Genomic DNA, 27443 nt, shown 5'->3' on the forward strand with positions numbered 1-27443 from the left:
TCGATGACTCTGCAGAAAAGCCAGCATGCTCTTTGCAGCATATAAAAGGACTAAAGGCTGCTTAAGTAACAACCAGGGAGAACGCCCATGAGCAGCTATTTCAACATGATCCCTACCTGCCCAGAATCTTCTAATATTATAAATAAAGCTGTAGTTCTTGGTAAGCCTCCAATTTTATCATACCACATGTAATTTCATGGAACCAGATTTTCAAAGCATTCAGCCAATTCGGGGTTCTTGATATTTGCAGCAATTAATTCCTTTGCATAATTGCCACAAGTATTTCCTACTGCATGAAGGAATATATTAGGGGTAAGTTGGTCCCTGCTCTTAAGTTGCTCGCTAGGTTTTAGAATACTCTTGAGTTTCTGTTTATGCATTCCACCAGTGCAGATGATCTGAGCTGCTTCTTTTTTTTAGTAGAGCAGCAGTTTCAGGTGGAGGATGGAGTTGGGGGGCAGGGGGGGGGGATTTGAAGAAATCTTGGCTGCTACCTTCTCACCAGCATTTCCTGATACTATCCAACCTCGGGATACTAAAAATGTGTGTAAAAGGGGCTTAATTGTTTCCATTTTTAGTGGAATGTTCACTTCTCATGATGAAGTCTTCCTGGCTTTTACAGTGAGGACTTAGACTCAACCTATCCCCTTCTACTTAAATAAAGCTTTGAGTGTTCAAGTCAAAAGCCCAGGCTTGTACTTTTCAAGGGTCTGCGTCACTGAAAGAAGGCATTTGCGCACATGTGGATGGCAGAGATATCTGAAAAGCTGAAGCTCCAGCTGGAGCACGGAGAGAAGCACATCGTGGCGCAACTTGCATGTCTTTTTCCCCCCTGCCCCAAAGGCCTTGCCAGCCCTTCTCCGGGCCGCAGCCTATTCTCTCCAGCTGTGCCTGCCTGCAATAGCCCCTCCTCCCTTGCCTCTGCTGATGGAGAAACGGTACCAGCCCCTTCATGTGTTCCTTCCCAAAGGGCGGGAACACCAAGTGTGGGAATTAAGGGAATGAGGAAATGGGCTACTCTGGGTTGTTGTCAAAACAATAACGACATAAAAAACCTGTAGCCGTAATTTTCAAGCCTTAAATAGTGTGTGATGGTGGTGGTGGGAGATATAGAGAATTCCATTTTTCTATAACTGGTACATTTGTGCATATGCAAATGTAAAAATGAACACTGCTGTAAACATATGCATAGAGTACTTATATATGTAAACAATAGATACATAGTACATTATAACAAAATGTGTGAGTATACAGAAGGGGTGTGTGTATGAGAGAGAGAGAGAGCGCGCAAGTGAGCAGGATTATCTCAGCTTATCTCAACACCAGGCATACATTGGCTAATGTACAATATGTACCCCTGAAGTCAGCTGGTCTATATTTAGTACAGGAATTAAAGCTTTCATGCATGCATACACACATATTTTCACTTCCAAATATATACAAGGATTCAGAGCATATGCTGCATATATATTTTCCTGAAAATATAAGCAAGATAGTTAAATACTTCAAATTCCAAATTGCCTTTTTTTTTTTTTTTTTTTCCCCTGCACGCAGGCCTCTCACTGTTGTGGCCTCTCCTATTGCGGAGCACATGCCCCGGACGCGCAGGCCCAGCGGCCATGGCTCACGGGCCCAGCCGCTCCGCAGCATGTGGGATCGTCCCGGACCGGGGCACGAACCCGTGTCCCCTGCATTGGCAGGCGGACTCTCAACCACTGAGCCACCAGGGAAGCCCCAAATTGCCATTTCTTAAACAGTGAGGTGGTAGTTATCAGGCTGCTTTCTCTCTCCTGGCCCACCTTGGTTTTTTTGTTTCCCTCTAAGAAGCTGGCTGAGCAGTTCCTCAAATATCCCTGATTACTGTTAAATGCTTCAAACTTGGAGAGAACCTGGGAGTTCTGAGGTAGCTAAACGTTTGTTACCTTCTCTGTGAAAAATGCACGAACAAAAGCTGTACCAACCACAATTCTACAGTAAGAATTCCAAAGAGTTATCAACTTCTACTCATGTACAAAACACAAAGGAAGCTCACTATGTTATACTTAAACCCTACAGACTAGTCCAATAGCTGTAGATTTTTCACTCACTCAATTAGCTAAAAGTTCCTCTTTAGGAGGTACTATTCACCACCCCCCCCCCAGTGCCAACAGAACAAAAAAAAAATCAATAGCCCCATAGAAGTTCCACAATGACACAAATTAAAACCAAGTGACTTAGGTATGGTAATAATGGAATAATGATGAACTGCGAAAAAGACAAAGGAGTCTGCTCTTTAAATAAATCAAGGACTGCATTTATTTTTATATCTTGTTTATATTCCTGCAGGATAATCCATTAGTAACAGAATGCTCTTCCTCGTAAGACACAAGTTATATCCTTGTGATTTATTACAGCTAAAAGGCAGAAGGCACCTCCACCATTGTTTGGCCCATGTCAACTGAGTATTTAAACTCCATCTTTTCCTCATTTACCAGCTGAGTTTTCATCAGAGTACTTACAATGTTTAGACATATTTATCTTACTTTGGCTAATGTGTAATACTCTCAGGAGAGAATAAACCACCTTCCTCTTAAAAACTGAAAACATATAAAAGGATTGGCAATGGAAGAAGTATGAAAAGCAACATAGCATAGTGATTAAGAACATGGATTTTACAGTTAAAATTCTGGCCCTATCACCTAATTCAAGAATAATTTGGGTGGGGCTTCCCCTGGGGCTTCCCCGGTGGCGCAGTGGTTGAGAGTCCCCCTGCCGGTGCGGGGGACGCGGGTTCGTGCCCCGGTCCGGGAGGATCCCACACGGCGTGGAGCAGCTGGGCCCGTGAGCCATGGCCGCTGGGCCTGCGCGTCCGGAGCCTGTGCTCCGCAATGGGAGAGGCCACGGCAGTGAGAGGCCCGCGTACCGCAAAAAAATAAATAAATAAATAAATAAAGAATGATTTGGGGCACCATTACTTGATAGCTTTGAGTCTCAATTTCTTCAACTCTAAAACAATGAGAGGAATTGTATTTGTATCACAGGGTTGTGGTAAAATTTTAATGAAATAACTCAAGTGAAGCAGCATTTGTTAAATGAACATGAACCATCATGTCAAATACACCACCTTTTCCAAAGTGCAACACAACCTAGGTACACTCTAGGTCTTGCACCCATCCCCCACTTATTAGAATTCTAGAAAAACACACATAATTTGAATATAACCAAAAATACTGCCACACTAGATGGGATCCATAGTCCATTTAGATCACCATTCTGCCTCTCATAAATGCCTAAAGAGGGCATTTCTCTCCTTTGGGCCATCACCTGCAAGAGATTAGCAAGATATACCAAATATATGAACACATGTCTCCTGTGATTTAATTATGTCCTTGGGATAAGCTCTTTGTTTCTCCTCCTACCATGCCAAGTATATAGTAAGTCCTCAACAAATGTTTGCTGAATTCATCGACTGTCAGAATCTCCGCCTTAAAGAACTCATACTCTAGTTTACCCATTCATTCCCCAATACCTATAAAGTATTACAGTGTGAGTTATGCTGACAAGGTCCCCACACTCAGAAGTTTGGGTTCCCTCAACTTTTATTTTTAGAAGAGGTAACAGATACTACAAATTTTCTTTCTGCTACAAAAATATTTATAGTATTTAATATTTTCTTACCTCTTCCAAAGTTTGAGGAATATCCTTTAACCACAATATTTTTGCACTTCTTTTAAAACCAATTCAAGTTCAACCTTGCATGTCTTTTTTCTGGAAAGCAGCATGATGTAGCATAATGATTTGTAAATCTTTCCTTTTTTAAAGTGGTAGACCATTTAAAAACACAAAACTTCATACTAAACTTCAATATATCAAACAAGTAAAGTAAATTGCTGCAGGAGGGAATGGAGAGGAAAAACAGAACCTGGGCCCTTATGTTCTGTAACAGTCTCTGCAGTACCTCCCTCATACCTTTGGAAACAAAATTTTGAAAATATATAGTAGAGCATTGAATCTAAATCCCTTGAACCCCAAATTGGCTTCTTTTAACCTTTCAGTTGGGTGACCTTATACAAGATATTTCTTTGGTTTAATTTTCCTTGTCAGTGAAACTTTTCCAGCCTTTTTTGAGGATTATTAATTCATGCAGTAAATAATTACTGAGTACCTACCATCTACTACATTGAGATATTTTTCATGGTACTGAGGGTACATCAAGGACTGAAATGGACAAAAATCTCCATCCTCATAGAGCTTATATTCTATTTAAAAAGATACACAATTTAAAAAATGCATATGGAAGTCCTAGGTGATAAACTATAAGGAGATAAATAAAGCAAGAAAGAGGTAAGAAGTAAAGGTGGGTACAATTAATAACATTTATAAATGGGTGGTCAACGAGGGTCTCAGTGAGAGGTAACACTTAACTAACACTGAAAGGATGTAAGGGAACAAGCCATGTGGCTCTATGAGAAAAGTTTTAAGGACAGTGCTTGATTAATAATACATATTCAATAAATGATGATTATTTTCATAGCCAAGATAATTTAAACAAAGAAAGAACAAAATTAGGATTAAAAATTTTGTCTCTGCCATTTTACTAGTCCTCTGAGGCCTTGAACCACTTACAGTGACCCCTCTGAAATACGGTATTCTCATGGAAAATGGGATAATAACACCTGCACTTTTTACAATGTCATTAAGCAGATAAAAATGAGAAAATAAACATGGAAACATTAAGGAAATAGATAAAGAACCACATAAATATGACAACTATGGAATCCCCTCTCATACTATCTTTCCAAAATGACAGATTACCATTCCATCTTATTAATAAGGCATCCAATGATTTGATAGGTAGCCCAGGAAGAAGATTTCTAAGATAAAAATAACTTCTCTTTTGGAGACAGACCAAGAACAGTAAGAACTGAAACAGACCTAGACTGATTTCCAATAAAGGAAACCTAAGCACTAACCAGCTAAACTTGCTGGGGCTCTGGTTTGAAAGAACAGTCATCTATATGCTCTGGTCCTTGGTTGATTCACTATAAATTCCCCATCTGGGTGGCTTCAATATACCTCAAGTTTTCTTTTGCCTTCCTAGAGATTTAGTGCCTTTGGTTCACTCATTCAACAAACATTTAATAAATACTCACAATAAACACAGAATCAAGAACAGATTTGGCTGAGGGGGTGAACTAAACCAGGACTCAGTCTAAACAAATCCCCTGCAGAAAGATGGGGGAAAGGTTGGGGGCCAAGAAAGAAAGGAATCCATACTGCTTCCAGGATTCCTCTAGTTTGAACAAGTCTGAGCCTTGAACATATTTCAGTAGGTAATTGTAAACAAAATGAGAGCCTTCAGGGTACCACCACACTACGTTACACTTGGCAGAGCAACCCCAAAACAAGTCTAGATTCTGGAAATATGAATATTGAGGTATAAGAGTAACTCCAGTCATTTTTTTCAGCAAATATTTACTAAATGCCTACCTAGTACCAGGCACAGGGAGCCAGAATTCAAAACACAAGATTCCCAATTACTCAGTTCTTCCACACCCACTCCATTTGTCTAACCACTGGTGCTTTTCCTTCTGTGGTCCAGTGCACAGTTCAACAACATAAACAAAATTTTCTAGAGTGGAGTTTCTGGTAGTAGGGATACAGAACTAATACAAATGCAAAGCCAACATAAATCATACGTCCAGTCTCACATTTTTCAACTGCCATGACTTTTATTTACAGCCCTCACTAGTCCCTGCCAGGGTCCTTCTGTTATCATCGTCCCTTGGAAATTCTCCTTCTAAAGTTTATAGATCTTTCCTTCTGGGCCTTACCTAAGAGGACTAAATAGAAGACTAAGAACAGCAATCTTCTCACTAGTGTACTCTTATATTCATACACTATCATCTTTTGTATTCAGAAAGCAGAATACAAAATACTGAAAGCCCACTCTGAGCCAACAATATAATCTTTTAAACAACCTTGCAAGGCAGACTCTTATCCCCATTTTATAGATAAAATTGATGTAGACACTGAAAAGTTAAATATCATGCCAAAAATCAAACAAAAGAGTAAATGACTGAGTCCTCCCTGGAACTCAAGTTTTTCAAATCAAAAGATGAAGCTCTTGGGCTTCCCTGGTGGCGCAGTGGTTGAGAGTCCGCCTGCCGATGCAGGGGACACGGGGTTCATGCCCCGGTCCAGGAAGATCCCACATGCCGCGGAGCGGCTAGGCCCGTGAGCCATGGCCGCTGAGCCTGTGCGTCCGGAGCCTGTGCTCCGCAATGGGAGAGGCCACAACAGTGAGAGGCCTGTGAACAGCAAAAAAAAAAAAAAAAAAAAAAAGATGAAGCTCTCGTTCTCTATCCCAAGCTACAAGGGAGCTGTCAAAAAAAAAAAGCAAGGGGGGGGGGAGAAAATTTTTCTAACGTTTCTGGTCTTGTACCCATGGTTTCTGAGGTCCTTTCCAGCTTTAAAATTCTAAAACATCATGCTACTTAGGACTGATTATTTACATTTTAACACATAAAGTACCATCTCTTTAAAACTGGTTTTCTATTCACAATCTCTTCGAAGAAAGAGTTGTTTAATGTTACAAGTAAATTGTTCTGCTACTGCATATCTTTTCTTCTCCTATGAATAAAAGGATATTATTTTGTGCAAAATCTATTTCTTGCTTTTCAGATGGATCATAATCTATTGCTTTGAACTGATCTGAATTCCTCATGACTGAGGCCTTGAGTTCATACTCAGACAAAAGAATAATTAAGAGTATTAGCACCTGCTCAGTATCAATTTCTTATAAAACCAATATGCTTCTCCTTTACTATGTCCCAGTGAATGTATCTGGTGGAATGAAACATTAAACTTTAAATCTTTCAGGCAGAATTGTGTCAAGTAACAATTCACAAAAATAATTAAGAAAAACTAGACTTGTACCATAATATAGTTTAAATGCTAGAGTGTTTTGAAATACCTTTGGGGGCAGAAAAATTCTTAGATTCTTGTACTATACATGTGTGGGGTAAGCTACATCTAAGGATAAACAACTGAGCTGAGATTTGAGCTGCTGACAAAGAGACAAATTAGCAGTTTGTGTCCAAGTTAATTGCCTGCTAAAACAAACAAAATCAACACTCCTCATAGGACTATAACGGAATCCAGAGTTTTTCACAATCTTCAGGAAAGAACACCAATTTTTTGACATATAAAGAAAAAGTGTGGCCAATTCTCAAGAAAAAAAGACGATCACAGAGATTAACTTCAAACATTTGTAGATGTTAGAAGCAGGATTCTAAAACAGCTATTATAACTATGTTCAAGGATGCAAAGGAAAATATGCTTGTAATGAGTGGAAAGAGAAAGAGAAATGTCTCAGCAGAGAAAAACAAAATCTATTAAAAAGAAACAAGTGAAAATCCTGGAACTTAAAAATACATCTGGGGCTTCCCTGGTGGCGCAGTGGTTGAGAGTCCGCCTGCCGATGCAGGGGACGCGGGTTCGTGCCCCGGTCCAGGAAGATTCCACGTGCCGCGGAGCGGCTGGGCCCGTGAGCCATGGCCGCTGAGCCTGCGCGTCCGGAGCCTGTGCTCCGCGACGGGAGAGGCCACAACAGTGAGAGGCCCGCATACCACAAAAAAAAAAAAAAAAAAAAAAATCTGAAAATTTTTAAATATATTTGGAGAGGTCAACAGCAGAACAGAGATAATAGAAGTGCAGATAAAAATCAGGAAAAATTATCTAATCTGAAGGTCAGAGAGGGAAAAATTGAAAGAATAATAGAAGGAGGTATCATCTCAGGAACTTATAGTAAAATATCAAAAGATTTAGCACACATATAATTGGAATCCCAGAAGGTGCGTACAAAATGAAGTAGAAAAACTATTTGAAGAAACAATGGTCAAAAGGTGCCCAAATTTGATGAAAGATATAACTTACAGATTCAGAAAGCTCAACAAACACCAAGCAGGATAAATATGAAGACTGCTATGTCTAGGCAGCCATAGTCAAATTGCTGAAAACTAAAGATATTTATAGAAAAATCCTAAAAGCAGCCATGGGGTGGATGGAGGTGGGGGGATGACAACGCATACAGAGTAATAACAACTTATGTTGACTTCTCATCAGAGACTATGGAGTCCAGTACACAGTGGAACATTACTAAAGTGCTAAAAGATAAAAAAAAAAACCTGTCAACCCAGTATTCAATCTCAAGCAGAAGCATCTTTTAAGAGAAAAGACAAAATAGTGACATTTTCTGAGTACAAAATATCATGAAACACCAACACAGTTAGTCACCAGGAAGTCTGTACTATAAGTAAATATTATAGGAACTCTTCGGGCTTAATATCAGTTGGTATTCTTAGAAATTAATGAAGAGCATCGGAAATGATAAATAGATGAGATTTATTTTTCTTTTCTTTTCCTTTATTTATTAAATTCTTATGACAGTTTAAAGCCAAAGCAATAACACTCCCTTGTGCAGTCTGTAGTATTTGTAGATGTAATAATATGATGACTCTAGAATAAAGGATAGTAGTGGGAAAATGAACCTATAAGGTTGTGAGGATTTTAGAGTATACATGAAGTGATAGATTTTTTAACCCCAAATAGACTAATAAATTAAGGATGTATATTGTAATTTCTAGAGCATACACTTAAAATACGTAAACAAATATAGCTAAAAAGTAAAATAAAAGTCAAAAAATATTCAAAAATCCAAAATAAGGTAGGGAAGTAAAAAATTAAAAACAGAGGGGAAAAAGGAAAAAAAAATAATAAAATAGTTGACCTAAATCCAACAATCAAACTAAACATTAATTAAATACTCCCCATTAAAAGACAAATTATCAGAAAAGCTAAAAAAGAACGAAAGAACGAAAGAACGAAAGGAAGGAAGGAAGGAAGGACGAAAAGAAAGAAAAAGAACAAGAAAAAGAAAGAAAGAAAATCTCAACTATATTCTGCCTACAAGATACACACTTTTAGCAATAGAGACACTGAAAGTGAATGCTTATGAAAAGACACACCATGCAAAAATAGGCAGCATATAAAGGTTGGAGTAACTATGTTAATATCAGGTAAAATAGACTTTAAGGAAAGAGCACTTTCACCAGAGATAAACAATGATATTTCAAAATGTCACAATTTATAACTCGTCAAGACCTAACAATCTTAAATGTGTACATGGCCCATAATGGAGCTTCAGAATACATAAGGTAACAACACACAGAATTAAAGGGAAAAATATACAATTCCACCATTGTAGCTGAGGATATTAACACTCCTCTCTACAAATGATAAAATTAGACAAATTAAAAATCAGCTGTAAAACAAATGATCTGAACTATCAACCAGCTTAACCTAATAGATATATAAAGGACATAAAAACCAACAACTGGAGAATACACATTCTTTTCAAGTTCACATGGTATATTCACCCAAGATAGATCCTATATACCGGGTCATAAAACCAGTATTTCAATAAATTAAGAAGGATTGAAAATCACACAGAGTCTGTTCTCTGACCACAATGGAATTAAATTAGAAATCAGTAACAATAAGATACCTAGGAAGACCCCAAATGTTTTGAAAGTGGATAACATACTTCAAAGTAATGCACGGGTCAAAGAAGAAATCACAGGGGAAATTAGGAATATTTAAAAACTGAATGATAATAAAAATATATGATGTTCAACTTTGTGGGGTGTAACTAAAGCAGTTCTTAGAGGAAAGTCTATGGCTGTAAATTCTTCTATATGACAAAAAGAAAGGTGTAAAATCAATGAACTAAAGTTCCAATTTATGAAGCAGGAAAGAGAGCAAAACTAACCTGAAATATAAGGAAGGAAATAACAAAAAGCATAAATCCATAAAATAGAAAAACAAACAAAAAGCTAAGTTTTTTAAAAATTGCTTATCACTAATTTGCTTTCCCATTCATTCTCTCATTCTCTGTCACCTAGTTTATCCATTTTACTGATTTTTTTTTAAAAAGAACCAGTATTTCATTTGATTGATTGTTCTCTATTGTTCTTCTAGCCTACAGATATTAAAAGGATAATAAAAATATTATGAATACTTTTATGCCAACAAATATGACAACTGAGGTGAAATGGACAAATTTCTTGGGAAAAAAAAAATCAACTTACTAAAATTGACACAAAATAAGACAAAATCTGAAGAAAAACAAAAGGAAAAAGAAAAAAAAGGAAAACCCCAACCCCAGAAAACACCCAAATCTATAGCTATTAAAGAAACTGGATGATCAAAAGCCTGCCTTCAAAGAAAACTCCAAGTCCAGATGGTGCTCTGGTGAATTCTACCTAACATCAAAGGAAGGAATAACACCAAACTTATAATCTTGAGGAATTTCCATACTAGTTTTATAAAGTCAGTACCCTAAGACCAAAAAGTGATAAGTGAAAAAGGAAAAAGAAAGAGTAAAAGAAAATCAGGAGTTTGGGGAGCAGCGTGGGCTGTAGTTATAAATATGGTGGTCATCTCTTTCAAAAGGTGACACTTGAGGACAGACTTGAAGGAAGTGAAGGCTCATGGGGATATATGTTGGAACAGAACCAGTGCAAAGGCCCTAAGGCAGGAATGTGCCAAGAAACAGCAAGGAGGCAAGTGTGGTATCCTGCAGGCCCAAGTCAGGAAAGTATCAACATATGAAGGAAAAAGGAAGGGATCAACTGTTCAGTACTAATGTTAGTGAAATACAATGAGAACCCTGGATTTAGCAAAGTGAAGGTCACCAAGTGACCTTGAAGAGAGCGGTGTCGTGGGACTGGTAAGACCAGAGAAGGTTTTAGAGAGAATGGGAGAATTGGATCTAGTGAGTATAGTCACCTCTTGTGATGGGCTGTGCCTCAAAGGGGTAGAAAGAAATGGGGCAGTAGTTGGAGACGGAGGTGGCGTCAAGAGAAGAGGTTTTTTTCTTGTGTGTTTAAGATAGAACAGCATGTTTACATGCTAATGGATGTGATTCTGAAGAAAGAAACCTGATACCACAGAAGAGAGGAGACTGTTAGGGCCCTTGGCCCAATGTCAGGTGCATCTCTCCTCTATGAGTATGCAGTTCTCTTACCAATTTGCCCATTTCAAAAGAATTCTGAAGTCTTCTAAAATGAGCCACTGCCAACAATCAATAGTGTATGAAATACTGCGATTGTTATGAAGATAATGCTTGCCATATCATTGAATAAACTGTTAACATAAATAATTACTAGAGCACTTGAAAAAAAGTTAGAGCAAACTCTTGAAACATGTCCAAAGTAGCTTTGATTTTTTTAGTGATTCAATCAAGCACCCCAAGAAGCTTTTCCTCCTTTTGTTTTTTTCTTCACTGCTCTGTGTTTTATGGACCACATTTTGGTATCTTCTAGGGCACTTGATCAAAAATTTATTTTTCTTGATGCAGGTTCAATTTCATGTAATGCCCTTATGTGCTCACACAACTTAATTTCTTAAAATATTCAAAAATGGAGTCTATGGGAGGTGATCCACTCACGAATGTGTGCATGGGATATTTATTTTCCCGATGCTGTTGCCATAGTTTGTTGGCAGCAAAACTACATAATGAACTAATTAAAAATTTAAAACACATTTTTAGGCAATTTAGACCACACTCTGAAGGTTAATTTAAAAGAAATAATGAGAAAAAGCAAGGAAAAGTCTATATACCATAGAGAGCTTTGTGGTAAGAGTCAAGAATCACAAAATGTTTTTTATTAGTTTTAATTATATTGCTCCCCTAACCAGAAAGATATTAACACATTAGATTTACTGCCTAATTACATAGTATGCATAAATCAGATCCAACTCTCAATAAGCTTTGATAGTAAAGAGGGAGGGCAAGAACCCTTGGGGCTCTAGTTTTCATTACCCCAAAGGAGAAACGATGGATAGAAAATGCAAGTCAGTATTCCAGATACTACGAAACATACAAAAACAAGCATAAAGAAGTGGTTCCTTTCCAACTAAAGATCGTGAGCTATAATTAAGAGGACATAGGTCAGTAATCTACTTTGAATAACTAATCTGTTTTTGGCTTATCAAACAAATCTTTAGAAGCAGTTGTAATTGTTCTTATAATTGTTAAGAGGTTATTAGTGCCCTGGATGAAAGTGGAAACCACCTTTAGGGGCACTTAAGTCCCCAAACAAGGTGAAAGCCAGAAATGTGGGAAATAAGCCAGTGCCAGACCCTGCTTTTTACCCTGAGAATTGGACATAATCTGGAGACCCTGAGCTTCCACTTTGATGATGGCACAGCACAACGTGGATAAGAGAGAAACCTCAGGACTTGGCAAAGGTGGGAAATCTGATAGGAGGTACTACATAAAACTATAACTCAAAGAGCTATGCTCTCAATACAATGAGGAAAACAGAAGGGACAGCTAGAAAATTAGAAAGACTCTACAGATATCTGGAAATTTTAGAACATAGTTTTAAATAACTAATAGATCAAAGAAATGATAAAATACGCCTGAAACTAAACAATAAAAATAATACATATCATAGGTGGCCACTATTACCATACATATACAATACCTTTCTGGAGGCCAGTGTAGCAGGACACAGAAAAGAAATTAAAAATATAAGAATTAGAAAGAAAGAATCATATCTACCTTATTTGCATATATGATTATTTACATAGAAAACCCAAAGCAATCTATAGGTAAATTATTAGGACTAATATAATAGCTTAAGAAGATAATTAGATATAAAGTAAATACATAGGACTCAATAGTAACAGAAAAATATCAGTTTAAAAAAAATATTCTTATATAACAGCAAAGAGCCACAGATGCTCTCAAGGAAAATAAATGAGAGAGAGTGGCATGGACATATATACACTACCAAATGTAAAACAGATAGCTAGTGGGATGCAGCCACACAGCACAGGGAGATCAGCTCTGTGCTTTGTGACCACCTAGAGGGGTGGGATAGGGAGGGTGAGAGGGAGACGCAAGAGGGAGGAGATATGGGAACATATGTATATGTAGAGCTGATTCACTTTGTTATAAAGCAGAAACTAACACACCATTGTAAAGCAATTATACTCCAAGAAAGATGTTAAAAAAAAAAAAAAGAAAGGAATTGCAAGTTAAAACAAAAATAAGATACTACAACACACCTATTAGAATGGCTAAAATCCAGAACATTGACAACATCAAATGCTGAAGAGGATGTGGAATAACAGTAACTCTCCTTCACTGCTGGTAGGAATGCAAAATGGTACAGCCACTTTTTAAGACAGTTTGGCAGTTCCTTGCACTATATTGATACTTCACCATTATATCTGGCAATTGCACTCCTTGGTATTTGCTCAAATGGATTGAAAACTTATGTCCACACAAAAATCTGCACACAAACTTATAGCAGCATTATTCATAATTGCTAAAATCTGGAAGCAACCAAGATGTCCCTTAATGTACAAATGAATAAACAAGCTGACCTACATACATACAACGGACTATTATTCAGCCATTAAAAGCAATAAGGTAGTGAGCTTTGAAAAGACATGGAGGGACTGTAAATGCATATTGCAAAGGGAAATAAGTCAACCTGAAAATGCTATGTATTATATGTAGTATATGTATTATTCCAGGGAAGAAATGGGCTACATTTTGTGTTTCAAAACTATAATTTTTAGCATATGAAAGTTTTTATGAAATTAAAAACTTAAATGCAATTCTGTAAATGGAAAAACTATGGAAACAATAAAAAGATCAGTGGTTGCCAGGGGCTCAAAGAGAGGAAAGGAAGGAAGACTAAACAAATGCAGCACAGGAGGTTTTTAAGGAGGTGAAACTGTTCTGTTGGATAACATGATAATGGATACATGACATTATACACTTGTCAAAATTCATAGAACTGTATAGGAGTGTACTCTAATGTAAGCTATTAACTTCAGTTTTAATAATAATGTATAAATATTGGTTCATTAAGTATAACAAATGTACCACATTAATACAATTTTTTTCCTAATAGGGGAAACTGTGAGGAAGCAGAGGAGGTATATGGGAACTCTGTGTACTTTCTGGTCCATTTTTCTGTAAACCTAAAACTGCTCTCAAAATAAAGTCCACTAATTTTAAAAGGAAAAAAAAAAATAAATGAAGGGGCCAGTGTTAACCTTCTGAATACACGGTACTGGCACAGTGACAGATAAATATACCAACAGAACCAAATCAAACTCACACATACGTGGAAACTTGACTAACGACTGAAAACAGGTGGGAAAAAAAAAGAACAAATTGTTCAACAGATAGTATAAGAACACTTAGAAATACATATGGGGCAGAGGAAAAAGAAATTGAATACCTACTTCACATCCAACACTAAAATCAATTCCAGGTGGATAAAAGTCTTAAATGAGAAAGGCAAAAGTTTTAGAAGACAATAAAGGAGAAAATCTTTATGTCTTTGGGGCAGAATTTAACAACACACAATAATCAGAGACCAAAAAGGAAAAGTTTTTTTTTGTTTAACTTATTAATAAAATACTATAAAATATTTAGCTTGAGATAAGAAAGCAAAAGTTTAATTCACTTAAAACAAACATTAAGATATTTCAATATCAGTAAATCTCTTTGCTTTATGAAACCTGTCTCATAGAGATGACTATTTTTATTTATTTTTTTAAAAGATTTTTTTTTGATGTGGGCCATTTTTAAAGTCTTTATTGAATTTGTCACAATATGGCTTCTGTTTCATGTTTTGGTTTTTTGGCTGTGAGGCATGTGGAGATCTTAGCTCCCTGACCAGGGATTGAACCTGCACCCCCTGCGTTGGAAGGCGAAGTCTTAAACGACTGGATCAGCAGGGAGGTCTGAGATGACTACTTTTAAAGGAAAAGATTGGTTTAAAAAAACCTGACTATTAAAATTAAAACTTCAATTCTTTAAAAGATATCATAAAGAAAGTGAAAAGAAAAGCCACACATTGGGAGAACATTTATATTTATGAAACATAAACTTGTAAGGGAATCTAATATGGTAACCACTGGCCATATGGGGCTACTTTATTAAAATTAAATTAAATTTAATTTAAAATTTAATTACTCAGTAGCTCTAGCTACATTTCAAGTGCTCAGCAGCCACATGTGGCTAGCGGCTGCTTGATTAGCACCAATATGAAACATCTCCATCATCACAGAAGTCTCTTTTGGACAGAGCTGATATAGAACATGTGTGGAATATTTAAACTTCTAAAATAAAGAGACAACCCAATTTCAAAAATGGACAAAAGACATTAGCAGACATTTGACACAACAAAACAACAAACATACAAAAATGAATCATAATCATGTAAAAAGTCATTTCAACCTCATTAGTAATCAGAGTAAAACAAATTAAACCCATTGGATATAATTTCAGACACCCCAAACTTGGAAAAGATTAAAACTCGGTAACAACAAGTATTGAAGACAGTACAGAGCAGCACATTTCCAGTACTCCATGTGTAGGAAGGTAACCCATGGCAACAACTGTGGATGCAGTTTTGCATTATCCAGACACATTGAACACTCTGGTACCCAGCAATTCTACTCTAGAAAAGGGATTCTCCACCTGAGCTCAACAGTCTGTCTCCTCACCTAGGGCACTTGGAACATGTATAGATACACACACACTAGCATTTAATTGGCAGAGGTGAGGGATAATAATGTTCCTGCAATTCAAAGAATTATTCCACCTGAACTCTGCACCAGGAGATATGAACAACAGCAACACAAAAATTGCGACACTAGAAACAACCCAAACATCACCAACAGAAAAATGGATACATAAACTGCATTTAATGGAATACCACAGAATTGGAAATAAAGGCACCTTAGTTACAGATATCAACATAGGTGATTTTAAGGAATATAATGCTCAGTAAAATAGCAAGATACATGAATAATACACTTAAGATGTATATAAAGAACAAAAACAGTCAAATAATGAATTTGCGGATATATATATATATATATATATATATATCTCAAACACACAGACACACACAAGCAAAGGAAGGACTAACAAAAAAATCAAGATAGACTTATCTCTGGGAGAGGAAGCGGAGGTACCACCTGGGAAGGTCACATGGGGGCTTTCTGAAGTAGCGGTAATGCTTTATTTCTTTATATGGGTAGTAGGTTGAGATGCTCATTTTAATATAGTATTTCTTTATTCTACTCACATATGTTTTATATACTCTTTACATGTTTGATATATTTCACAATTTTAAAAAAGTCCGCTCAATGACTAATTATCTAGGATCCTTGACCTTTCTGAACTTGGTTAGTAATAGTAACTCCACCTACCTTACAGAGTTATTTTGAAGTTTCAAGGAGATAATATATATGAAAGTGTGAATGACTGTGATGGGGGATAGAACAGGAAACCTAAGAGGTAAGCATTTCCCTAAAGATTTCATCCTGGGTACTGGCCAGGATCACAGGGCCTAGAGTTCCTGGGTAGTTATTAATCAAGTCAAGAAGGTGTGAGGAGTTCTCTGTTTTGTCACTTTAGAATGGGAATAACTCTAGTCCAATTCAAGCCACAAGAGTATCACAATATTGAAGGGAGAGCAAATACTCGGTAAATATGTAAATATAAGGTTTTATCATTATTGATGTTGTTAGAGTGACCAGAGGACTGAAAGGGCCTGGAAATCTTGTCATAGAAGAAGAAATTATCCACGATCTGGGTATTTTAAGTTTTAGGCTAAATGATAATGGTATGATAATTATCTCCAAATACTGGATGCAAAAGAGGCATAAGATCTATTTTGTCCAGGGTTCTTCTAAAGAGACTGGAGAAATTAGAGAAAAGTTAAAAAGTACATTCCTAGTCAATATAAGAGACAACTTTTTGACAATCAAAGAGAGAAGGCAGAACTGACGATGTGGTGACTCTCCTTCATCTGACTTATTCAGCCAAAGACAGTTTAGCAGAGACTACTGTTTTGTATGAAAATATAGATTTTAAAAATAAACTCTGGGGCTTCCCTGGTGGCGCAGTGGTTGAGAGTCCGCCTGCCGATGCAGGAGACACGGGTTCGTGCCCTGGTCCGGGAAGATCCCACATGCCGCGGAGCAACTAAGCCCGTGAGCCATGGCCGCTAGGCCTGCGCGTCCGGAGCCTGTGCTCGGCAACGGGAGAGGCCACAACAGTGAGAAGCCCGCATACCGCAAAAAAAAAAAAAAAAAAAAAAAAAAAAAAACTCTTTTAAAATAAAAATACGGATAATATAACTTAGTGTAAACTAACTTTGAAAACTAGCTCTTTTATGTATTAGTCATGAGACTACAGCTAACTTATTCTATCTTTTGGAGTTTCACCTACCTCATTTGAAATAAGGATAGTATCTTTCCTTCAGGGTTATATGGAAAAAATCAATGTGATAATATACTGAAATCACCAGTGTTCTATGTGTGCTAAACCAGCTGCTAATAATTTTTTAAAATTATTATGGAAGGTTTCCCAACTTGTTCACAGCTAGATAAAAAGAAAAAAGCAAGAACATCACTCCAAGAAAACAAAACAACTTTCATGTTTAAAAACCAGTGAAGGAAGTACTTGTATCTGTTACTCAAGAAAAGCAGTAAAACTGATATCCCTGGATCAGTTTCTTTAAAATGTTATCAAATGGCCTTTGGTCTCCCAAAAAGTTTCCTTGAACATGCTTTGTGTAGAAACCTTCCCCTATAAAAACCCTTTTAAATGTCATGACCCTAAAGCACTTTCCAGTGTGCAGGAATAAAACTAAGACAGGAATTATGAAGGTAAGATTTGATATAGCAAACCACATTCACTACAATTCAGGTCATTAGTTTTTAAAAATATCTAAAGCTAAGAAAAAGGGTACATGCTTAATGGCTTATGTCCTCTAAATTTAACCTGCAGAAACCAATAAAGATCTTTAATGCCTATAAATAAGAGACACTGAACTTCAAGATCAAATTACAGTAATTTATTATAAATAAATATCCTATAAATAACTTCACTTTAATGATACTTGCAAAACTTTGTCCTCTTGCATAGCACTTCTGAAGTTCAGATCAAGTCAAGCTGTTTTCCATGAATAAGATAAAGGCCCCAGAGAGTTTAAATTATTATGTATTTTCCTATAGTTATCTTTTTATTCTGTGGAAGCACTCTGCTACACTCTGGTTTTTAGCTTGGTCCTGTTTTTTACTTAAGTCTCCAACCTAGCTTCAAATTACCAGTTGGTGGCCACATGGTGTAATGAAGTTGGTGGATTAACTGAAATTAAAACCCAGAATCCTCTTTACCACCCTTCTTTTCAAGCACAGATCAATTATTTATGACCAAGTTCACCAACGCTATGTTTTAATTTAGGAAGCAGTCCATTAGAAGCCAGCTATAAATAAAGTAAATAGAATCTGGACTCAGAACTTTTTGACCTCACAGAGCATTGAGAAGATGGGCAAAAAGCAGCAATGGAAGAATACAAGAAGAGGAAAGAAAAATAAAAGAACAAAAGAAGCCAACATCCACTGAGCTGCTTCTATGTCAGGCCTTCCACCTAAAGCATTTCACTTATTCTTAGTTAATTTGACATTACTTCATTTAATTCTCACAACCCCATCATGCAGATATTATGTCCCTCTGATTTGTGAGAAACTGTAGCTCAAAAGGCTAAATTGCTTCTTGGGAGTCATGAAGTAAGTAGGAAAACCAGAATTTGACCTGGGGTTTGTCTAATTCCAAAGCCTGGGCACTTTTTCCTATAGCAGATGAAATAATTTCTAATATTTTAAAATTTGAGTAGTTTAGGAATTTCCAAAACAATAACAAGGCACTAAATAATATTTTCAAAATATAACATGAATAGCAGAAAGCCATCTATATAACCATTATTTCAACTGCTTATAAGAACATGAAGTGGGAGGTTGTCACCATTTTGCTTAAGATGTATATGAAATCATACACAGAAAACAAAAGACAGCCTCACATGGAGATTGGAAAGAGTAACGAAGTCACATCCAAAAGCAAGACAGAGAATGTTAAGTGCTAAATCACCTCTTACCTGCTGTACTTCACTTTCTCCATTTGAGATTTTCTCAGTATAAACAAAGGAGTTGAATATCCGCTGCAAGGAAAAGAAAATGAACAAACATTAGATTTCCTAAATAAGACAGCCATTTTCTATATGAATGTGTATGTGAGTAAGCTGTTTACAGCACAGAGTCAAGCAGAAAAATTTAATTAAAATAGTTATTTTACACAGAGAAATCCAAATATCAGTCAAAGTCAATCACACTTATGTAAGCAATACCCATCCACTTCTGTAGTGAAATAAACCAGATGTTACGCTATATTTTTCATTTTCAAAAATACATTTAATTATAGATTTCCGGAGCCCATGCCATTTTATCGGACTGGTATAATCTGACAAAGTTGTGTTTCTCATTTAAATCCTGCACTCCCTGAATGCTGTAATTGTTTACAGACACTACAGTCTAATGTAATCAAGCTCTTTAAAAAAGATTCTTTCCATATTCCCTCACGTCCCTGTCCAACCAGTACCTACCCAATATTGTCTATCACCTTCATTACCCAAGCAGCCCCTTGAAAGAGTAAAATAATAGGGCTTGCCAAATATGTGTGGCCTTAAGAGAGAATCCCATCCTTACATGCCAGGAAATAAGATGGCCATGCCAAGAAATCAGTCCAAACTGTGGCACACAAGCACACACATTCTACCCGCTGGTCTCTGCCTCGCTGGTACCCAGTCCTGCAGACATTGCCTGCATTTACAACATCTTGCAGACTTACGACTTTACCAAACCACACCATTACTGACCAATCACAAGAGATTAACCTGTAACAAACTGGGGAAAAAAAAAAAAGAGAACCCAAGAAACATATCTGTTAGCGAATGAAGGAAAATCAAGGCGCTGGGGCTGGGGGAGGGGTGGGCTGGGGGGATGTTGCTTGGGGGAAGGGAAGCAAACACACTTGGGAAGGATGGAGATGGAATGGAACGGAATTACAGCCTGGAAAATTCTAATTACAAATTATCATAATTTTTCAATGTGCCACTCATTCAGTCAACAGATGCTTACTGTCATTTTCTTTCCTGAAAATGACTTGCTGATAGGAAAGGTACAGATTTTTAGTAATGGTGATAATGATACTGGTGACTGGTTATTAAATGTTTACTGCAGGGCAGACACTATTCTAAGGCATGTTACACCTATATACCTATTTCAGTCTCATAAAACACCTTTGTGACAGGCACTATTATTATCCCCATCATATGAGGATATATGAGGAAACAGAAGCATATTTTATTGAGTGCCTAATGCAATTCACATTGTACCTCATATGCATATCTTATGTAATAACAAAATTCCTGCAGCTCCAAAGTTGAAAAACGAAGACCCTGGGAAATTAGGTAATTTACCCAAAGTCACTTGGCAAGGCTGGAATTTGAACCCAGGCAGAGAGACTCCAGTTACGGTGCTACTAACCCTATTGTCTCATGAGTATGTGCTAGCTGGTAGCTTGACACATGTGAAAAACACTCCTGTTAGGAGCTAACACCCAAACATAATGCAGATCAACAATCCCTTTATGTGTAATTCTAAAATTCAAAAGGCTCTGAAAATCAGAAGTTTTGCATAACACATTTGCTAGCAAAATATGACACGACCTGAACTTACTGGCAGTAAATCCTAACTTGAACTGATGTGTATTTATAGTCTTTATTAAACCACTTAGTGTGAGTACTTATTCTTTTTGATGCAGATGTACTAATGCATCTGATTATAGGGTACTGCTTTAGATTTCACTGGGGGTGTTTCATCACCAAGGTGTATCAGGATTCTGAATCCTAAAACAGACATCATTTTGGAAAAGGAATTATAAATCTGCAGACCTCCAGCCCCAGTTTTCTGGTGAACACCTTAGTTCACTAGACAACAATGCTTTTAGAGGCTGTGTCAATGTCACTGCCACCTACACTCCCAGACCATATTCTCTATTTTTATATAATTTGATTTTCACAACCTGCTCAGTACCAAGAGTGCACGTTTATTAAAAACTAACATAATTCATGAAGTGTCGCCATATCTTGATGAGTGTGGTCAATTTCTTATTTCATTTCTGGCAGCGATATTTCAGTTGATACATTATCTGTCCTATCCTGGGAGGTGTTCCCCCAAGAGGTGACTGATGGAGTAACCCATGTTCTGGGAAGCAAACCAGATCCACTTTGCTCAAAACAACTACCAAGGGCCACACCTAATGAGGAACCTCAGATCCTTCCCTCTTCTTTGTTGTTAAAAGAAAGGTGAATTCCTCAGTAGTAATAAGGAATATAAGCCAGGAAGTGTTTGCCAGGCTGTGTCCAGCCCCTGTTTTACTCATTCATTTTCTTAACAATTACTATCAATCATGATGGCCAACACTTTTATTAGAGCCTTTTATGGCTTGTGTTTCTATATTCTCAACACCTAATAAAAATTAGGTGGGTAATAGAAAATTTTAAAAGAAAGAAGTTATAGATGTGAGCAGTAGTGATCTTACAGACTACTTATATATTTTATACAACCCTCTTACCACCCCAGAAATGAAAGGTGGCCTGCTAGAATAATAGTTTGGAGCTATCACTAAGCAAACAACTTTTTGCCCTTCTTGCCCCAGCGGGGAAGGGTGTTAGTGAAAGGCCAGTAGAACCTAGACAAGTAACTCACAACTAAACAGGTCAGCCAGCCACCTCTGGTGCAAGGTTAAAAGTTCAGGCTTAGTTGTATGCCCAAGATCTCAAGGTATAGAGTGATATTCCATTATGCTGTAGATTAATGGCCAGTAATAATCTTTCTTAAAATGCAAGGCCTGGCAAGCCCAGTTCTCAAAGGCTTATTAGTACTTTCATAGTTTACAATTTGACATAGATGATCTCATTTGATCCCTACAATAACCCGATGTGGGAGACAGTGGATCTGAAACCTATTTTACAGATTCAAAACTACAGCTCAGAAGTTAGAAAACACGTCACAGGTAAAAAATTCAAGTGTTGAGGTCTAAACCTAGGTCGTGAGTTAAAAACAGGCATTGCTTCTAGCAAAACTATTAAATTTATTCACATCACCTTTTCGTTTGGGATGAATTAGAAATCCTAATATCAGCATGCAGAAAAAAAGTGAAGATTGGTGTCTTTTACTATCAATTTTATTTTAAGCAAGATACAATGTGCTGGTATAACTTTATATACATATGACCAATGTCAGGCATAACTAATAAGAGTCCCAGACAAAGATTTTATCTTTTATTACTTTCTATTGCTATGTAAAACTGTGAAAGGAATAGAATACAGAGTTTTCTGGGCATTTTATTTTTAATTTGAGAGCCAGGAATTCCAAATGATACACCTAGCTGACATTTTCGTGACTGCAAGAGTTTCTTGGTTGTCAGAGTACTTGAAAAGTGGAAATGGAAAAATGTTTTCTTAAAACATGACATGAAGAGCAATCCCCAAAAGTCAGATTGTTCCTCTTCTCTGATGCTTTACTCACAAGTAACAGGGTTAGGATGTAGGTGGGTAGGGTGGGCATTCCACATTCTACTTCCAAGTTGTCACTTTCCCTCACTCAAATTCCCTCAAGGACCAAAGGAATTCCCGACATTTGAACTCTTAATTTGAGCACAATCTGGAGGGAGTTTGAAGTCAATCTCCTCGGTGTACAAATCCCTGGAAGTAAAGGCAAACATACTGCTTGCTCTTGCCCATTACTCTTCTCATTCTTGTCAAATACTAGAAGTAAAAATACACTTTGTTGTATAGTGAAAACATCATTAAAATGGGTGAGGGGTTTTTACAAGTTATTTTAAGGAGAAATAGTTCACTGACTCCTCTTTGTCAGTCATATTAATTTCCATAATGAAAAGAATACAAGAACAACAACGTGCCTTATTCTTAAGCTCAAGGCAACTAAGTACTCTGATCTAAAGACAAAACTGACCTTTCCCTCATTAAAACACATACCTTGGAAAACTGGCGGTATCTTCTAAAGTTAATTATATGCATATCCTGTGACCCAGCAGTTCTCATCCTGGTATATACCTAGCAGAAATGTGTTTGCATTTATCAAAAGAAACCTTAAGAATGTTCATAGCAGCACTACTCATAATAGCCCCAACCTGGAAATTATCCAAATGCCTGTCAGCAACAGAATAGACAAACTGTGTGAATTCACAGTCGAATATTTGGGTGAGATGAAAATGAACACACAATTGCAACATGCATCAACATGATGACTCTTATAAACATATTACTGAGTGAAAGAAGCCAGACACCAGGACACAAAGAACATTAATTCCATTTATATCAAGTTCAAAAACAGGCAAAACTAACCTAGTCTATTAGAAGCCAAGATAGTGGTTACACTTTGTGGGAGAGTCAACTGAATAGGGCATGAAGCCTACTTTCGGGACACTGAAATGTTCTATCTCTTGATCTAGGTGCTGGTTACAAAGATGTGTTCACTTTTGTGAGAACTCATCCAGCTGTACATTTATGACTGTGCACTGTGCTGTATGTATGCTATACTTCTATAAATCTACTTTAAACACACATTCTAGGCAGTCTCTTTAAAATATACCCTAGACAAATGTTTTTGTATATTTTAAAAATCATTTATGCAGCTTTAAAAAGGACAATAATCTATTAACTGGGCTATTATAAATACTTAAAAAAAAATCTACACCCCAATCTGCAACCAGATGAAATAAGACTGTACCAATACTGGAGAGTCACCTAGCAATTTACAGATAAGGTCTCCTGAGCCTTCCCTGAGGCTACATATTAATTACTCCCTCAAACTCTAAGTATATAACATGACTTAGTTCTTCAATTTCCCATCAATGGTACTGTACTAACCTGAATTTCCAGCAAGAAAAAAGTTGTCTGCATCTGAGTCTCATCCAACCTGGATGCTCTAAACTTATATAACACAATTTAATCAAATCTCCTCTTTGCATACTCTGTTCTTTTATTCCCTAAGCGCTGCCTTCCCCCTCCTCCCCCAAGGAGGAAATTAAAGAGCCACATTACACTTGAATACAGTTCCCCTACCTCTCCCGCAAGAAAAAAAGACATCCTGCTCTGTGTGTGTGTGTGAGAGAGTGTGTAGGTGGAGGGGGAGCTACTTTCCCTCACCTCTTAAGGGCTACAACTTAGTCCTTCCCTGTCCCCAAGTCCTCACTCCATTGACCCACCCTCCCTACCCACCATCTTTCCCTCCCAAATCTCTCTATTAATTGAGCCTGCTTAACAGATGGCAAGAGAATTCCACTTAACTGGAACAGGAACAATTACATGAGTGTTTAATAAGATGGTCAATCCTGACAGTTGGCTCCACCTTCACTCCTCCAACAGCTCTGCCAAATTTTAACTAGATGTTTAAATGAATGGTATAGCACAAAACCACAGAGGAGAAATAAATACCTCTAACAAGCCTAATAAGATTCTGTTGGACTCCCTCCCTGATCTTTGCTAAGAAAATGCAGGACTGAATTTTTATTCAAAACTTATTCTCTTGACGTTTACAGGTCTCTGTCGCAAGCCAATTTGGCTGACAGTTCACTAACAGCTTCATTCCTCTCTGGATCTCTTCCTACTGTTCTAGGAATTGTGGCCAAAGGGGAGGAAAATATAGATCACCACTGTTATCTCAAGATGCTGACCAACATTAACCATGCTGTCATTAAAACAAACTCCAACAATCACTGGACAGGGAATTAATGGCAACTTGATTTAAGTGTTTCAGGGAAGAAAATATATGCATAACTCTATTCTCCCCTAAGCATACCCCATGAATAAGCTTTTACTAGAGTCTAAGGGATCACTCTACCCAGAGTAGACATTATCCGATTTTTACCAGACTATTTAACCTCCCACTGTTGAACATATGGAAGGTCCAGAAAAATGACATCCTCTAAGGAGGCTTCATCATCTGCATTCTGAGATCACAAACCTGGTGCCAGAAATCTCCATCATTGAACAAAAAAATCTCTAAATTTGTTCGTCTGGATACAGGTAGTTCAAGAAAATAGTTTACCAAGAGTATTGAAAAGGTTACCACTAAAAAAAATAATAATAACCTACTGTCCAATAGGGGACCGATTAATTACACTTCATCCAATCAATAATATACTGTGCAGCTAATAAAAGTGTTTACAATGATTTTTGTTATTGTTCATATTTTAAAACGAGCATATTAATACACAAATATTGTTCTAATTATATGTAAGGGGGGTACATTATACATAACAGTGTTACCGTGCATATTCACAAGGGCACAGAATGGATTCGGGTGCTTAGCAACACATTACCTCACTTAATACTCATAGCAACCTTTCACAGTAGTTAGCTACTATGTCATCATTTTACAGGTGAGAAAACTGAGGTCTTAGAAGTTTGGTTTGCCCAAATGTAGAACACTGTAATTAAGTGGCCAAGTCTGGGTGCAAAATTTGCCTTACTCCAAAGTTTATGTATCATCCTCTATGTAATCATCATCTTAATAGAGAAAACTTAGGTAAAATCTAGAAAGTGACCAAAATAGTAACAGGGCTTGCCTATGAATAATGAATCCAGAACATATATTCTTTCCTCCCCACCCCCCAATCTCAAAATGGAGCATGAATTTCCTTTATGATGGGTAATGACAAACATTTTTCAAAGAGTTGATACACTAGGGAAAAAAAGACATACATTCAGTTACAATAAACTCTACAGAGAACCATTTGTACTAGATCACCACCTTGACAGCTTACAGAGGAAAAAGTAAATGTAGGGGCTCATGCTTGATCCTCACTATAAATATTTGATCTTGAATACCACAGTGACTTGCAAGAAACAGGGCTATTCCAGTTTCATGACAAAGGGAAATGCTTAGGTACTGAAAATCATGGTAGAGGAAGAGGCCTAGATTGGGAATTTAAAACAAAACAAATCAGTACACAATAGATGACCTTGTGCAAATGGTACCCTGGGCACACATGTCCTGCCCCAACAGACTTCCTTATTTTGTTTTACAGTTACTATATATAACAAATGATAATAACTATTGATTGTATAGTGCTTACTATCTGTCTAGCACTAGGTACTTCACATATCTTTACCTCATAAATGTGAAGATAAATTTATAGAGACTGCACTAAAAACATTATGAATGTATTTCACATACCATTATGATAGTTATTCGAACAGTCTTGATGGTTATTTTATTATTATTCTATTCCATTATTGTTCATCTCTTAAGAATATCCTCTTAATGACAGCTATGCTATGATAGTTGGAGATACAGGGGGCCAAAAATACCTATATAAATATTTACCAACTCAAGTCCCACCTCATCCCTAACAACCTCCCAAAGGTAATCACTCCCTTCTCTGAACTTCTGCAGCAGACAGTCTATGCTACAGTTAAAGTAATATGCTCACTGTAGAAAATTTGAAAATATGTAAAGGAAGAAGAGGGAAAAAAAATCTACTGTCTGACCACTCAGTAAAAACCAGTTTACAGTTTACTTTATTTCCTTCCACTCTTCTGGATTTCTAGGTTCTAACTTTTGTTGTAAATTCTTTGACAACTAGTCCATGCCATGATTCCTCAGCACATTGCATGGTACATAGTAAACATAAATAAGCGTTTGTGTATCCATTAAGCTAGGCATTAAGTCATACAGATGGTCAGTTTGGTTGATTACTCAACCAGCTAGCAAAAAAAAAGGGAACAAAGTATCCTTTCTCTTTAAGATAAAAAAAACTTCCCCTTTTCTCAACAATCTATTAATAGAGTCTTCCCCCCTCACCTCTGTTTTTCCTTCCCTGTCCTCTTCAGGCTCTGAGTATATACACACACAGCCCCTTGGATACTTCAAGTTTGCAAAAGAACTCAAATTATGAATTCCTTAGTCTGATGGTATTTAACTTACCCTTCAAACCAACATGAGCTCTGAATAGCAAGCGAAAAAGCTTGTGGAGAGTCACAAATCGGTGACAAGGGTCACCTTTACAAAGGGTTGCCAGTTTTGGCCCTCTCTATCCCTCAAAAGAAATTACAGGGAAAAAGGAACAGCCTGCAGTCTGATTTAGCAGGGAAAATCTAAAGCAATAATCTCAGCAAGCAAAGTTTCTAGTCTTGATCACTTGATTTCCTGTTGTAGCATTTAAACCATGAGAGCCAGTGAGTAAAAAGGAACCGAGAGAACTAAGACAGGCATAACATGATGGAAACACTTCCCTAAATGCAATAAAGCTTCTGAAGGGTTACTGAATTTTTGTTGTTGTTGTGCTTGGGCTTTCAAAGGAGGTAAGAGGGGAAAAGGCAAGTAAATCAGTTCCACATGTTGGAAAGACTCAGCCTTTTAGCCAATGTAACTTGACTATAATATTCATGACAATGCACATGGAAACCTCTCAGAAGTGGAAAGCT

At 37.1% G+C, this 27443-nt stretch overlaps 1 protein-coding gene across 1 annotated transcript in view; it reads right to left on the reverse strand.

Annotated features, from left to right (window-relative positions):
* The window catches only part of CACHD1 (cache domain containing 1), a 214865-nt gene that overhangs the window by 111846 nt on the left and 75576 nt on the right, over positions 1-27443 (reverse strand). Inside the window, exon 2 of the mRNA XM_059045484.2 lies at positions 19026-19088. Coding sequence (XP_058901467.1) covers positions 19026-19088 — 63 coding nt within the window. The remainder of the gene's footprint in view (positions 1-19025; positions 19089-27443) is intronic.

The sequence above is a fragment of the Kogia breviceps genome, chromosome 1 (genome assembly GCF_026419965.1).
Source record: "Kogia breviceps isolate mKogBre1 chromosome 1, mKogBre1 haplotype 1, whole genome shotgun sequence".
Classification (NCBI taxonomy): Eukaryota; Metazoa; Chordata; class Mammalia; order Artiodactyla; family Physeteridae; genus Kogia; species Kogia breviceps.